Raw genomic sequence first — 16,599 nt, 5'->3', positions numbered from 1 at the left:
TAGAGAATTCCTTTGTTGTTCCTCTCAGTTTCTCATGGGCACTCCTTAGTTTGTGACTGCGTTATTCTCACCTTTGAAAGCCAGTCTTTCAAATCTCTTAGCTCTGTACTCCCCATTTTTTTCTTCCTTCCTTTTCTGACCCCCACTCTCATCTGCCCTCACAAGATCCTTATTTAATATAATGACAATTTTTAATTTTTTTCCTTGGTAAGGTAATGTTCAGTTTCCAGAGATTAAGACAGATTCCTTTGGGGAGACCTTTGTCCAGCCTCTCAGATTACTATTTAGTTCAGAAAAGGGAGAAAGGCTAAGATTTTTTTTTTTGTCCCATTCTCCTTCTGTAAAGTAGTATTTATTAACCAGCGATGATTTTGCTGACACTATCCTTAGGAGCATTTCACTGTCACAGATGAGAGGAGTTGCTACCAGTGACTGGAATCTCAGTGAGGGGTGCTTCCAAGAGTACCAGGACAGCCCTGAAAAGGAAGAAACAGTACCAGAATGCCAGCAGCATGGGGTTGATAGACACTAGTCTTACAGCATCTATTGACCAGGTGTGGTGGTGCACACCTGAATTCCAGTACTGAGGATGCAGAGGCAGGAGAATGACAGGTTGGACCGTTGTTAAGCTATATAACAATTTCTAGGCCAGCCCGGGCTATGTAGTGATAGTGTGTGTTCGTTTATTGATTTGAGTTACAAAAAACTGATTGACCAGTATCATAACTAATCTGTTGCTACTTAAAATAGAGTCCATGTCAGTGTGTGGTCTTGGAAATGTGTCTTTTGCCAGGAGCTCTGGCTCCTCGCTCTTCTGGTGCACTATCGCTGAGAAGTTAGCTTAGTGGTGGCAGTGATCCCGAGTGTGGTGATGTCTCAGTTTGCACGTCTTTCCCGCCCTTGTTTATGGTAGTTAATCTTACTTTGTTTTGTCACTTAGTTTCTTTGGGTCTTTCCAAGTCATTGAACTTGGTTTTCATATAAACATATTTATAATACCATACTTCATATCAAATTTAATATGACATACATAAAGAAAGTACTGTGCTTTAAGATCTTATTTCCAGATGCAGCTTGTTTTCATAGCTTTTAACTAAGTGATATGAAAATGGCTAATGCTATATACTTTTTAGAAATTCTTGAATGTTCTGGGAAATTTTGTTTAGTGCTTGTCCTACTTGGCTTTCAATTGTTGTAATAAACAACATGACCAAAAGCAACTTGGGGAGGAAATGCCTCATTTTAGCTTATAGTTTACAGTAGCCATGCAGGAACTTGAAGCAGAAAGGAGTTGCTTACAACTTTGCTCAATTAGCTTTCTTAGCCTTAGACCTAGGAATGGCTCCTCTCACAGTGGTCTGTTCCCTCCTGCATCAATTAGTAATGAAGAAAAAGCCTCACAGATAGGACCATAGTCCACTCTAACCTAGGCAATTCTTCAGTTGTGGTACCTTCTACATAGGTGACTTTTAAGTTTGTGTGAAGTTGACAGCTGAAGCTAATTATGACAATACTACAGTGATAGAGTTTATAAGCTATTGAATGCATGATTTATGAACATGAGTTTCATGCTTCAGATACTTTTTTCATAAGAGAAACATTTATTTGTTTTCATTAACCATAACGAATACTATTTAAAAGTGTATTTACTCACAAAATAATGTTCTCATAGGTTCTTTTCTTTCTTTTTTTTTCTTTTTCTTTTTTTATCCTAGGTAGGATTTTGGTGCCTGTCCTGGAACTAGCTCTCGTAGACCAGGCTGGCCTTGAAATCACAGAGATTCACCTGCCTCTGCTTCCTGAATGCTGGGATTAAAGACGTGAGCCACCACCACCCGCTCTCTCAGGTTCTTAGTTTAAACCACATGGTTCTTTAAGATGAGGACCCTTTTCTTTTTCAGAATGGTATGGGATTTAGGACTGGGTCGTAGCCTCAGCTTTTCTGTTGCTCTTTTATATTGTTCAGATTATGAAACTCTATCCAGTCAAAACAGTAAGTTTGCTGGTAGACGTGTTTCAGAGAGTTTTTTGAAGAAAGGGTCTTTCTCTGTAACCTCAAGTTGGTGTGGACTTAGTGATCATCATGCCTCAGTTCTTAGATTATAGGTATGCGCGGCCATACTGGCTGTGATTTTAATTGATTAATATAAATAAGCTAACATATTTTAGATATTTAATAAATGTAATTCAGGAAATTCTTTCTCTTACTACGTGGTACAGTGTGCTATGCACACACCCAATACCTAATATATTTTTAGGGAAGTTCCCTTTTCTTGTGTTATAGTTTTTGTCTTCCTACAATATAGATCTAAATAATCTTAAATGAATATTTATTTAAATTATGTACTGTTGACTAGTTAATGTCTAATTTTCATCTGACTTTTCAGTGTATTTACAAAGATCAATCAAATACTGACTGACAGAGTTTAATAGGTGAACTCAAGCTCCTTCCAACCTGAAGATTTTATAAAATTGACAGAATCCCCAATTTTTTCTCATTTTTCTGCTAAAAGTCTGTATGGTACAAACAGTATTTACTTCTAATAGATCTCTAGTAGTTCATTACCACATAAGGGGAGTTCTTTAGCATTTCAAATGAAGATGACCATCTTCAAATGAATTTATTATGTATGGCCATATGCACGTATGTTTTCTGTTTGTGTACATTTTAACTTTGGTTTTATAAGTAAAATTGTATTCTCATCTTTTATTATTCTAACTAGCACTTTGGTCTAAGAATCTTAGAATAGTTAAGTGAACTTTAAAGCATTGAGGTTGCCTATTTTGGAAATAAATTATCATCCTGATTTTTATACCATTAGTTTTTAATTTTCTTTTTAAAAACCAGCACTCTTTTGAAACAAGAATAAACGAAAAAAAATGAAACCATTTAAGATGGTTTCTTGGGCAACCTACTTGTAGTATGCCTTCACAAATCATCAGCATTGAGTTCTTGAAAACCTCAAAGCAGAGAATTTTTTTTTATGACAGAATTTGACTTTGTAGGGTAAACAAGGTTAAAGAAACTGAAGTTATAAATGAACCCATAAAAGTCCTTAGAACATTTTAATGTTCTCCCAGTTAGAGTATTAATAGAGCCTTATTATCAACAGTTTATGCTACTTAATTTGGAAATTCCAGATAATATACAATTAATTACAACTTGAACCACTGCTTTCTTGAGAGAAACTTTGGAGTTTTTTGGAACTTTTTAAATATTCTTTTAAGAACTACTGACTCCCCTACTGTCCTACAGCTAGTACAGCTCAGATGTTTGAGGGGGGAAGCTTTTAGCAACCTTTCCCTTTTGCTAGCTTGCTGTAGCCTAGCAGGTATTTATAGTGTGTGGCCACTCATGAGAGTGTCATGCCAGGATTAATAAGAACACAGCAGTGAAACACTCACTTGGCTGTTTTTTGTTCTTCTCACCTGTCTGCTGTCTTTACTTCTGTTATCTCTTCTAAGGGTGTGCACTGGCAATATTTCCTACTCCTACTCTGCTGTTTTTGTTTCTTTTATCATCTAAGTCTGCTTCCCTTTCCCATATGTTTCTAAATTGCTTTTCAGTAGAAATTTTCACTTGGAAGTAAATCTTATGTATATTCTAGAAGCTTCAAATATACACACACAATAAGATTCCATTATATAGTTTGAGGAAATAAACTTTGTTTTACCCAGCCAAGCAGCATTCCTTGAACATAGGCTATGCTTATATTTTTAAAAACCATATTAGGAAAACTTAGACAATAAGTAGCATTGCTACTGTGAAGCACCACAGTAAGTTCTAAAATGATTCATTGATCAGTATGGTTATTTTTTTTGTCAACTCGACACAAGTTAAGAATCATTGAGGAAGAGGGAACCTAAGTTGAGGAAACGCCTCCATCAGATTGGCCTGTAGGCAAATCATTGGGTTATTTTCTTTATTAGTGATTGATGTAGGAATGCCCAACCCACTGGGGATGGTGCTGCCCTTGGGCAGGTGATCCTGGGTTGTATAAAGTGACAAACTGAGCAAGCCTTGGAAATTAAGCCAGTAATCAACATTTCTCCACGATTTCTGTTTCATTTCCTGCCTCCAGGATCCTGTCTTGCATTCCTTCTTGCCTTGACTCCCCTTAGTGATTAATTTTGACCGGGAAGTTGTAAAATGAAATAAACCTTTTCTTCCTCAAGTTAGTTTTGGTCAGGTTTTTTGTTTGGTTGGTTTTGGTTTTGGTTTTTTGGTTTTTCAAGACAGTTTTTGAGCCTGTCCTGGGACTAGCTCTTGTAGATCAGGCTGGCCTCAAACTCACAGAGATCCACCTGCTTCTGCCTCCTGAGTGCTGGGATTAAAGGCGTGCACCACCACTGCCCGGCTGTTTGTTTTTTATAGCAACAGTAAATTGAGCTAGAAGAGCCAGCGAAATGGCTCAGCTGGTAAAAACACCTGCCTCCAAACCTGACAACCCGTGTCTGGTCCCTAGGACCCACAAGGTAGATGGAGAGAAATGACTCTGATAAGTTGTCCTCTGACGTCCAGATACCCAGCCTTAATAAATGAATATAATTTTAATTATTTAAAAATAAAGTTTAAAAATAAAAGAAAGAAATTTCACCTGTGGGTAGAAACTTGCTGTGTTTGGTTGAGTTAATTTTGAGATGAGTTTGAAGACTAAAATTGATTTGACCCAAACAAGAGATGACCATAAATTGTTTAAAAATTGGTAACCATGAGGACAACAGCCTTCCATGGAATGAAGTAACATGAGTGAAATAATTTAGAAATAAGGTGTGTAGTTATGCAAATAAGATAGGAAAGATCAAGGCAATGGTTAGAACAAATTTGTATGTTAAAGAAAAGAAGAAATTAGGTTATGTACATGAAAAGACTAGATTATCAGAAGAGAAATTTAAATATCCTTCCCCCTCACCCCCCAAAAAAAGCAGGATTTTTTTCTCATGGATCATGGCCATTAAACTATTTCCAAGTGAGGTGTGTGATAGCCTTGTGCTGAGTCAGTTACAGTCAGAAAGAAGCTGGTAGTCATAAGACAGTGGTGAGTGACAGAGTCAGGAGTAAGGAATAAACTCAGGGATGAGTGAATCCTCCACAACAAGCTCGATGGCTTAGGGTACACATGAACTTTTCAGAAGATTCTTGTGCAGCATGTCTCTGGGTTTTTGCCCAGAAAGCTTGTCTTTTCCCCCAGATCTTGTTTTAAAACTTATTTTAGGTCATATGTGTATGTTGGGAAGCAGATGCAGGACCTAACATGCTGGACACACGACCTACCACTGATCTACACTCTCAGCCTTTGTCCTCTTTATAAAATAAATTCTTATATTCTCTAGGTTTTAGTATGCTTAACTGTATTTGACTGTTAAAGAATGACAACTTTTTTTTGAGACCATCTAGTTAAGTATAAACCACAAAGTAGTATTTTATTTATCTCTGCATGACATACTAAGCTCAGTGGAAGGACATAACAGTAATTGTGATAGATGAGATGTATGGGTTTTGTAACGTAAGGCGTGGGAAAGTGTGTGGGAGAACTACAAAAATTAGAAAGACTAGAGAATCCTAGGACAGCATGTGCTACAGAATGAGGCCCTGTGTCCTACCCCTTCTCCTGAAAAATAAAAATACCAAAATACTAAGGAAGGAATATGATAATATATTGATCACAGAATATTAAAAACAGTATTTAAAATCCATAGCAATGACATGTGTATTCTACTTGGAATTAGGGGGAAAGGGGAGATTTGTGTACCTCACCTTTCACCTTTAATTTTGCTCGTGGGTCTTCCTCTCTGACTTCATTTTCTTGATTACGTAAAGGAGAAACACAGTAGTTGTATTTTGCAGCCATAGTATGCTTTGGTTTCTTTGTTTGTTTTGGTTTGTTTTTCAAGACAGTTTCCATTTGTAGCCCTGGCTATACTGAAACTCACACTAGAGGGAAGTTACAGAGATCTGCCTGACTCTCGGTCTTCCAAATGCTTGAACTAAAGGCATATGCCACCACTGCCCAGCTTATATCTTTAATACAGAATTATTGTCAGGTATTTACTAGGTGAACATTGAAATGCTCTTTGATTAAAGAAACACTAAAACCTGGGTGGTGGTGGTGTACACCATTAATCCCAGCACTTGGTTTAATCCCAGTACTCAGGAGGCAGAGGCAGGTGGATCTCTGTGAGTTTGAGGCCAGCCTGTTCTGCAAAGTGAGCTCTAGGACAGACAGGACTGCTTACAGAGTAAACCCTGTCTTGAAAACCAAAAAAAAAAAAAAAGACAAGAAAAACACTAAACCCTGTTAGCATAGTGTGCGTTAGTATTACTTGGACTATAGGGATAACTCTTCACAGGTACAGTTTCTCCCAGTGAAACATTCTGTGCTATTCAAAGACATTTTTGGTTTTTATTTCAAGTGGAGAATAGTACTTTTGTCTAGTGAGTAGAGGCCAGGGCTGTTACTGAATTGATTCACAAGGTAGCATTCCACACACATACATACATAACATCTACCCAGCCCCAAAGGCAGTGCTGCTTTGAATTCATCTGTAATCCAGGAAATGGAGGCAAAAGGATTAGAAGATTGAAGCCAGTGGGTGCTAAACACTGTGACTTGTGTCTCATTCACAGGCAGGTTCTTTTCTGGGCATTTTTGGAGATCTCTATTACTCCCTTAACTTTTCTTCAAACTTGGCCAGATGTTGACCTTTCCTAGGGTTTACAGGACCATGGATTTTCTTTATTGTGCTTCTACCCTGTGCTTCATCTTTGTGGTGATGGCAGGGGTGTGTGTGTATGTGTGTGCGTGCATGCACATGCTTGTGCACATGTTCATGGAGGCTGCAGGTCAACATCAGAAGTCTTTATTTAGGGCTTGCCACCTGTCTTCTGAGACGGGAAGCCTCTTGCTGGACCTAGAACTTAACAATGTTGCTGAACAGGCTGGCAGGCAGGATGAGAAGTCCTCTTGCCCATACATTACTCATGCTAGGGTTTCAGTCCCACCATGCCCTGCCCAGCTTTATTTTTTCCTTTGAGTGAGTGTTGGGTGTCTGAACTCAGGTTATCATAATTGTGTGGCAAAGGCATTGCCAACTGGGTCATCTCCCCAAGGTTTATAAGGGATTATCTTAAGGTATTTGTGATATATAATTATTTCTAATGTTTTATAGCCCTCTTTGAAAGTGGATTCTTCTGCTAATCTCACTTATTTTGTATACACTTTTCCAAGTTTAAGCCGGGTGGTGATGGCGCATGCCTTTAATCCCAGCACTTGGGAGGCAGAGGCAGGCAGATCTCTGTGAGTTCAAGGCCAGCCTGGTGCCAGGACAGGCTCCAAAGCTACAGAGAAACCCTGTCTCGAAAAAAAACAAAAGCAAAAAACAAAAAACACTTTTCCAAGTTTAGGTCTGGAGAGATCACTTTTATATTCAAATCCTGAGTGTGATTTTTTTTTTACTCTTGCAGAAGTGCACTTTGTGCTTTTAATTTATTATTTTATGCTTATGAGTATTTGCCGTATGATGATGCCTGTGTACCATGTATGTCCCTGGTGTCTCTAGAGAACAAAAAAGGGTGTTGGATCCAATAGAACTAGAGTGACAGACATTGTGTGTCTTCATGTGGGTGTTGAGTGGAACCCAGGTTCTCTTCTTGGAAGAAGCCCTTAATCACTGAGCCATCTCTCCAACACTGTGTTAGCTTTTTTAATGCACTTGTCTAAGTTTGCTTTTCTAATCTAAAACACTGAGCAGAGGCAACTTGGGGAAGAAGCAGTTTAATTTAGCTTACAGGTTAACGTCCATCATCAAGGGATGTGAAGGAAGGAACATGGAGTCAGGAACTAAAGCAGAAGTCATGGAGAAATACTGCTTACTGGCTTACTCAGCTTGCTTTTTATTTATGTATTTTATTATTATTTTTAATTTGGAGGTAAGTTCTCAATATGTAGGCCTAGCTGTCCTCGCACTTGGAGATCTATCTACGTGTCTACCTACTGAGTGTTAGAATTAAAGCATATACCATCAAGCCTGGCCAGCTTGCTTTCTTATTCACCCAAGGGTGGCATGGCACCACCCAACGTGGGCTGGGCCCTCCCACATCATTAATCAAGAAAATGCTCCATAGATGTGCTCACAAGCCAATCTGATGGAGACAGTTTCTCAACTGAGAGTTCCCTCTTCATAGTGACTCTGGTCTGTGTCAGACTGACAAAATGGACAGCACAGCACTTGAAGGTATTTGTATTCCTGGTCAAGGATGAACTGTGTCTGGAGTCTAGGTATTTGTCTTTGTTGTTTTATAATGTTTCAACTTGTTCTACTTTTTAAATGTAAGTAAAAATGTTTTAATATAAGGAAACTTAACAGGAAAGTTACCCAGGAGCTATTAATAATAAGAATAATTTTATTCTTGCTTATGTTTACAGATTGTGTGTGTATGTTTGTATGTGTATAATTGTAATATAAATATAAAAGTTGAAGGAATATATCCATAGTGGAGACAAGGGGATATTTTAAAAGAGCTGTATATTTTCCTTATCTCACTTACATTTGTTATTTTAAACATACTGGCTTTTAGGAATATGCAAGTGTACCTTGACTATGTGTTCTTGCTACTGTGTACAAAGGAAAACAAGTAAATATCTATAGGGCAGTATGCAATGGGGTGAATCCAGATTTGTGTTGTAATTTTTTGTTGCTGACTAAATGCCCAACAAGAAGCAACTAAGGAAGAAAAGATTTATTCTGTCTTAAAATTTAAAGGGATTTAGTTATCATGGTGGAAAAGGTATGGTGACTGAGGCTGGCTCTGTCCAGGTGAGTGGGAGCTTATGGTACAGCTTTCTCCTTTTTAATGATAAAGAAACTGCTGCACTTCCCACTCCTTTCCAGTCAGCCCTCTTGCTCCAGTAAAGTTCTATTGCCAAAAGGTTCTGCAACCTCCCAAAACAGTGCTACCATCTGGGGATGTTGAGCCTATGGAAGACATTTAACATTTAAACCACAGTGGGGTGTGTGTGTGTGTGTGTGTGTGTGTGTATACATATGCACACATGTGAAGCATTCAGACACATGAGATTGTGGAAGACATTTCACATTCAAACACAATAGTATGTGTGTGTGTGCACTTGTGTACACTTAGACACCCATGAATCAACATGTGGTGTCACCTCTCAATCCCTTCTCCACTTCCCTTTTTGAGACAGGTCTCTCACGCTGTCTCTCTTTCTGAACCTGGAGCTTGCTGATTCAACTAAGCTGACTTGCCAGCAAGCCCCAATGACTATCTGGATTACAGGATATATTGCTGTACCTTGCATCAGACTTTTTCTTTTAGGTCACCAACCAGCTCCCAAATCGTGACATAGAGACTTCTTAGTAGTTACGAATGCTTGACCTTAGCTCTTATTTTAATCTATTTCTCTTTATCTACATTTTGCCTTAGGGCTTTTTACCTTTCTTTCTGTAATGTTTTGTTCCGTGGCTTGTTGGCTAGCTGGCTGACTGGCTACTGCCTGATTTTTGGTCCTGGGCATGACCCTCTCTTTCTCCCTGGTTCTTTGTTTCTTCTCTCTTGTTCTTTTCTCTTCTCCTACTTATTCTTTCTGCCTACTGGCCCTACCTATCCCTCTCTTGCCTAGCTATTAGCTTTTCAAATTTTGATTAGACCAGCCAGGTGCCTAAGGCAAGCAAGATGGAACAAATGTAACACTTCTTTACATAGTTAAAGTGATGTTCCACAACAGTACCTGACATTTTACAAGGGTCTAGGGATCCAAACTCGGTCCTTGTGCTTACATGGCAATAACTTTACTAATTGAACATCTACCTAGCCCCCTAATGATAAGTGTGTATACAGAATTTGTTATCTTTAGGAAGCAAAGTACTAAGGTTAAGTACATGTTTTTATTCAGTAGTCATTTACTATCTTTTTCATATGTATTGGTTATATCTTTTCTTCATCTTCCATTTTCATCAAGGGAAATATTGTCTTCTTTCAAATCCAAACCATGTGATTCCTAGCTAAATCTGTTAGTAACAGAGACTTTTGTTAGTTTATTCAGTGTTATTTCATAGACCGTCCCAATATGCACTGCAAATTTTAATGGTTATTGTTTTACTCTTGACTCCTTTCTGGAGATTTTTGTAAGCTCTGAGGAACATTGACATGGCAGCTGCTATTTCAGAAAGGCAGTATCTCATACCTTACTCCATGAGTACACAATTAGCATTGTTAAAACCATTTTAATGCTTGAGATATTTTAGCTAAGAACTATTTGAAGGCACTGCTCTTCGGAACCTAAAAATTCCAGAGTAGCTAATTGTGTTGCTCTGACCCAACATCTCTTGAGGGAGGGATTTAACTAGTCCATAATCTATTTTTTTATTTTTATTTTTTGAGACAGAGTCTCACTTGGAGTTCTGATTGGCTGGGAACTCACTGTGTAGACAGGAGTGGCATTTGCCTGCCTCTACCTCCTGTGTGCAGAGATTGTTATGTGCCACCACACCCATTATTTATTTATGATACATTTACTTTAAAATTTAAAAGATATTGTTACATGATGTGATAGTTTTAATGAGAATGCTTCCCCTAGGCTCATATATTTGAATGGTTTAATCATCAAGGAGTGGAACTGTTCGAGAACGATTAGGAGGTGTGGCCTCATTGGAGTTGGTGTGACCTTGTTGGAAGAAGTGTGTCTCTGGAGATGGACTTTGAAGTTTCAAAAGTCCCCACCAGGCCAATGTCTGTCTTTATCTCCCTGCTGCAAGCAGATCAGGATAATAAGCTTAGCTCAGCTATTTCTCCAGCAGTATGTCTGCCTGCCACCAATTTTCCCTCCATGATGGTAAAGGATTAATCCTCCAAAACTGTAAACATGCCCTCAGTTAAATGTTTCCTTCTGTAACTTGCCTTGCTCTTGGTGTCTCTTCACAGCAATAGAACAGTTAATTAAGACACATGATAAACAAAATGGCATGTGCTTTTAATCCCAGTATTCCAGAGGCAGAGTCAGGTAGATAACTGAGTTCAAGCCATGCTGGTCCATATAGTGAGTTCCAGGCCAGTAAGAACTATATAAAAATAAAATAAAGTAATCCTTTTTGTTTCTATTTTTTTTTGTTTGGTTTTTGTTTTTGATTTTTCAAGATAGGGTTTCTCTAGCTTTGGAGCCTGTCCTGGAACTCCCTCTGTAGACCAGGCTGGCCTTGAACTCACAGAGCTCGCCTGCCTCTGTCTCCCAAGTTCTGGGATTAAAGGAGTGCGCCACCACCGCCCGGCTTGTTTTTATTTTTTTAAAAGAGGTTAATCATTGCTCAGCTAGTGATGTTTCCCAACAGTTGGTGACTAGCATTTTTGGCCAGATTCTTGGTGCAGAATCACCCTTAATGCTCTTAGTGCTTATTGCCCTTTTTACTGCATTGGTCCTTGAACAAGCATAATACTCTGGCACATTTTCAAGTGCCCCCCTCAATAGAGGATGTCACTGTTAAGTTTCAGAATGAAACATATATCTTAGAAACCATCCATGTTTCCAACTTTACACAGGAGCTATTGATTGTCCAATAAGGAAGACTATTTGTGCTCACACGTTCTCAAGGGAGACCCAAATAAAATCTCCTTGGGACAAACTTGTGTGCACCTCTGAAGTCTACAGTACAAGATTACTTGTTTCCAATGTTACTTGCTATTCTCTGTAGCAGCCTTCTTTTTATTGTGTTTTTCAGGTTTTCTTCCTTCAGTGTTTTAAGATTTTGAATTATGTGCTCTTGCTTGACTTCTTTTTTTTATTCAAGATAATTTCATGTGGCCTGATTACAGTACACATTCCTCAAGACATTTACTAAGGCTTTTCTCTGGTGACTGGGGAAGCTGCTGACCTTGGTTAACTGTTAACTTTCCTGCTCAGAGTTTTCTGAATGAAGTAGGTGTATTTGAGCCTTAAGTCCTTGAGTGAAGACTGAGTAATTTCTTTGACTTCTTTGTCCAATCTGCTCTTATACAGGGTAGGAGTCACTTCCACCTTGTGGAGCAGCCTGAATTGTGACTTCATGCTGTTCAGGCCAAGGCCTGAACCTTTGCTTGTGAACTAGCCCTCATGGCCACTGTCCTGTTTGCCCATGGAGATTCTCTAGGAGATTTGTTTTCTTTTCATTTTAATTTCAGAGGATGTGTGTGGTATTTTAGTTAGCATTTGTAGAAGCATTGTGAGACACTTACTCTCAGATTATCTATCAGGCCTGCCTTTCAGCTGGATACACAAGCCTTACTTCCAACTTCTAAGCCTTTCCAACACCAGCTTGATAATCTTTCCATTTGAATTCTTTACCATTCCACCTCCAGTATTGATTACTCTTGTTGTTTTGTTTTACAGATGTACTTTGATTTGGGACTTGTACAGGGAGAGGCTGTAGACACTGTGTTCAGTCTCCCACTTTGACTAATACTTGTTTAATTGTTTTAGGGTCTAAACCCATAGCACTGGCTGACCAGTGGAAGAGTGAATGTTTTTCCATTTAACTGTGGTTTGAACATAAAAAGCACCATCTTTAATCCTAAAGGAGATGAAGAGATGGCAGTGGAGGCTGATCCTGAGATCATTAACTTTGCAGCTGAGCATGGCCTCATTCAGATGGGAGACATGGAGAGCTGTGATCTATGTGGGGATTCTACTGTAAAGTCCAAATATGTAGAGTAAATCATATTGCAGGTATTCGAAGCCAGAATTTTAAATTTTCTTTGAATAAATACTAACTGCATTGTGTTTAGCATAATACTAACAGAGTACAAAGGGAAAACAGTATTATGTCTGTGAGAGACCTGTTGTTTAAAATAGATAATTCTTCAACTTGTTGTAGTTGTAATTTGTAAACTCTACAAATACTGGATGACCAAACGCTAAAGTGTTTCTTCTAAGGGAAATACAGGGCAAGGTTTCTATAATAGTCCTAGTGTTTAATACATAGCTTTATTTATATTAATGGGTGTGTGTGTGTGTGTGTGTAGCTTTATTTTATGTGTTTCCATGCAGAGGCACTGTACTTAATATATTTGTTGATATTCATTGATTTCCTAGCCTGCTTTATTTTATTTTAATTCATAACCAATCTTATATGGCAAATGAAGCTTGCCTTATTAAATTAACATTATATATATAAATATATTTAAATATATAAATATAAATATATATAAATTATACCTTTTTAAATAAGGTATAATCATAGCTGCCTTGTATTCAAAAGACCAGACAGTACTATGATTGGAAGCATTTTAGACAGGTTTTGTAAAGCACATAAATGAAAAGAAAAAGATGGCACTAAGTAAACTGAAAGGGATACTTGTTTCTACCATGAGAACTGAAGAAAGAAGAGCTTGCCCACTCGATACATATCTATACATGACCACAGTTGATTGTGTACCTACAAATAGATTTCAGTAAGAAGGTTAGTTAGAATCCATGAATACATATTGATATACAATAGTGTATTCTAAATTGGGAGAGTGGGTCACGGATGTCTTCACTTAGGTCAGTTAGATAAAGTCATATCAGGATGAAGTATTGAACTTAAGGGGTAGTAATTGGCCAAGTGAGGATAGAATTCCCTGTAAGGAAGGATAAGAGGAAGTTGAACTGGGCTGTTTAATGGAATGTTAGTGCAGAACCATAAAAAGAAATTGGATTTTATAGGTGAAAAAGAGCTAGTAAATGATCTTTCCAGGGGAGAAATGTGTTTATGTTTAGGAAAGCTCATTCTAAGGATGATATTAGAGATTGTTTTACTTATTTTAATGTTACTAGTAAAAGTATTATACACTGGGTAAATTAAGGAAAGAGAGGTTTATTTGACTTGTAGTTCTGGAGGTACAGGTTTAAGGGCCACATCTGCCCATGGCTCTCTTGTTGATAAGGCGTCCTGTGCATGCGTCAGGAAGCATGTTTCTTTTCTTTCTCCTTCTTCTAAGATTATATTAACTCTAATACAGTCCAGAGGTCCAGCCTATCAGTACTATAATCAGATCACATTTTCTTCTCTTAATTTATCACTCAGTAGAGATTAAACACAACTATGAGTTTCAGAGGAGAGAAACCATAGTGAAATCATAGCAGGGTGTGATGGTTACTGTTAATTATCCAATTGACAGAACGGAGTCACCTGAGAGACAGACCTCTGGGGATGTCCGTTGGGAGGTGTTTTGATTGCATTAATTGAAGTGAGAGTGGCTCCATTCCCTGACTGGAATCTCGGACTACATAAGTGGGGAAGGGAGCTGAGTAACAGTGCATTCATTCATTGCTCTCTCCCTCCTCAACCTCTCACCATGACAGATTTCATCTTTGAACTGTGAGCCAGAAGAATCCTCCTGTAAGCGACTTTTGTCGGGGTGTTCCATCACAACACCACCAAAGAAACTAAGATGCAGAGCCAGGGAAGTGAATCCGTTTTAGATTTTGAAATGAGAGGTAATAATTGAGAAGTATTAAATTATGAAGTAGTGATAGTGGAATTGTGAAAGAGGTGTAATTTGAGGAATATGCAAAATTCTGAATTTGAAAAGTCTTTGTGATGGGGAAATAGTGAAGAATAGCTATACATGCTAGCATTAATTAAGATGGAATATGGGGCAGGTCAGATGATAAGCTTGGAAATTTGGAGTTTCAGGGACCCTTGGAAATTTTATGGGAAATACTGAGCCTGAAACTTCGAAGACACAGCTTTGATAGACATTAGACACTGAGAAGTACCTGATTGCTTTCTGCGTATCAAGCCTTTGTCTGAATGCCAGAGGAAATGGAACTGTGAATGAATGACTCTGAGCCACACAGGCATGTGAACAAAGGTAGCTTGGGTGAGTGTGATTATGATGGAGAGTGTCAGGCTAGGTGCTGCTAAAGATGGAGTGTTTGAGTGATTTGGAATTCCCCTCTGTATGCTGTGAATCTTGGCTAATAAAGAAAACTGGCTTGGCCAGATAGGGTAGAGTAGAGGTAGGTGGGGAAAACTTAACTGAATGCTGGCAGAAAGGAGGTGGAGTCAAAAAGAAACCATGGAACAGCTGTCAGAGACATACATGCTAGAACCTTGCCAGTAGGTCACAAACCTCATGGTAAAATATAAAATAATGGAGATGGGTTAATTCTAGATTTAAGAGTTGGCTAGCAGTATACTTAAGTGTTTGGCCAATCGGTAATTTAAATAATATAGTTTCTGTGTAATTATTTTGGGAGTCTAGGTGGCTGGACAAACAAACAGGCGGCCTCCTTACTACATTTGGGTTTGTCTTCTGAGGAGGTGACAGCTACACTAAGTAAATGAAGAAAATAAAGGTCTATCGGATCTCTGGGAGGGCCATTTCAAATGAGATGGTAGGCAGTGGTAAAGATGCTAACTAAGTGAAAAACACCAAATGGACTGGGCACATTTGAAGGAGAGGAGGCCAACATGACTGGAGGTTGGTGGACAGGGTGGGGAGCTATAGGAAATGAAAGAGCTTAGAGAGGTTCAACACACACTATGACAGGCTGTAAGTGGACTGGAAAGCCTTTGGACAGCATTAGCAGAGAGTAGTAGGATCTGCCTTGTGTTATAAGTGGCAGTTGTAGCTGCTCTGTAGAAGGAATATTGTTGAGAACTAAGTTGAAAGTGGAGAATTTGTCAGGTGATGACTGTTGCACAGGTGATAATGGCTCAAAATAGTGTGAAAGAGTGGGCAAGTGAAGAGGCAGGTGACTTTTCTTCAGCCACCTCTATCCTGACAGAGTTGAACTGGAGGGTGTAGGTCAGTGGCAAAGCACTTGGGTAGTATGTGCCAGGCAGTGAGTTTGGTCTTCACCCCTGCAGACCTATTTTTCTAAGTATATCTGCAAACTATGTGCTACTTGGAAACAGTCTCCCAGTAAAATTCATCAGTCTGAAGTTACATAGTTTTGAGGTATTCATTTTTAATGACTTGAATGTTTAGATTTAATAAAATGTAACATTGATCCTGTAGTCATGGTTTGTGTTTTTCAGTGTTCATTAGATATATGAAAATACTTTCAGACAGTGTTGATTTAATAATACTAAGTTTTGGCCTGTTTTGTGAGATCTCAGTCCTAAAGTTTTTTCAAAGGAGAACAACTGCGAGGTGAAAGAACATCAGGAATAGTGACATTTAGCTGAGCTCTGTTTTGGGTGTTGCCTTGTTTTGATTTAATATGTAGGTGTAACTTAAGGTGTCCTGTGCATGTGTCAGGAAGATGGACATGGGCAACATTAAAGAAGAAGGAGCGTAGACCAGTCAAGAGGCATTTTAAATAGGGGAAGTGGGAACTCTAAAGCAAAGGACATAGTGGGAATTAACAACTTAGTTGGCTGAACTTAGTTTTGTTTGTTCGTTTGTTTTAAAGTAAAAGCAGAAAATTAAGGATTTAGAGAACTAAGAAGTTTTGAAGAGAATGGACAGATAGTGACATCATAATATACATGAAAGGTTGAGTCTGTTGTAGGAGGACTCAGCTTGGTAAGGTGGGTGAATAGTTTTACAATGGTAAATTAAAAGCACAGTCTTTAACACCCAGTGAAGTACATTAAAAGTCAGTTGGCGAGATTGCT

General features: G+C 38.5%; 1 protein-coding gene across 5 annotated transcripts in view; it reads left to right on the top strand.

The window, feature by feature from the left end:
* Pals2 (protein associated with LIN7 2, MAGUK family member) overlaps positions 1-16,599 on the top strand; it is a 99,627-nt gene that overhangs the window by 6,202 nt on the left and 76,826 nt on the right. Inside the window, exon 1 of one of the 5 annotated variants that reach the window (XM_041640543.1) lies at positions 14,442-14,468. The exons of 3 other annotated variants lie outside the window; for them this stretch is intronic. In XM_041640543.1, coding sequence (XP_041496477.1) covers positions 14,462-14,468 — 7 coding nt within the window. In that variant the 5' untranslated portion in view covers positions 14,442-14,461. Of the gene's footprint in view, positions 1-14,441; positions 14,469-16,599 lie in introns of those variants that run through there. One more of the 5 variants, XM_041640544.1, reaches the window with a different exon arrangement.

The sequence above is a fragment of the Microtus oregoni genome, unplaced genomic scaffold, assembly GCF_018167655.1.
Source record: "Microtus oregoni isolate MIOR12 unplaced genomic scaffold, Mior012 000064F_ref0000363, whole genome shotgun sequence".
Classification (NCBI taxonomy): domain Eukaryota; kingdom Metazoa; phylum Chordata; class Mammalia; order Rodentia; family Cricetidae; genus Microtus; species Microtus oregoni.
This window is presented reverse-complemented; position numbering and strand designations above follow the sequence as displayed.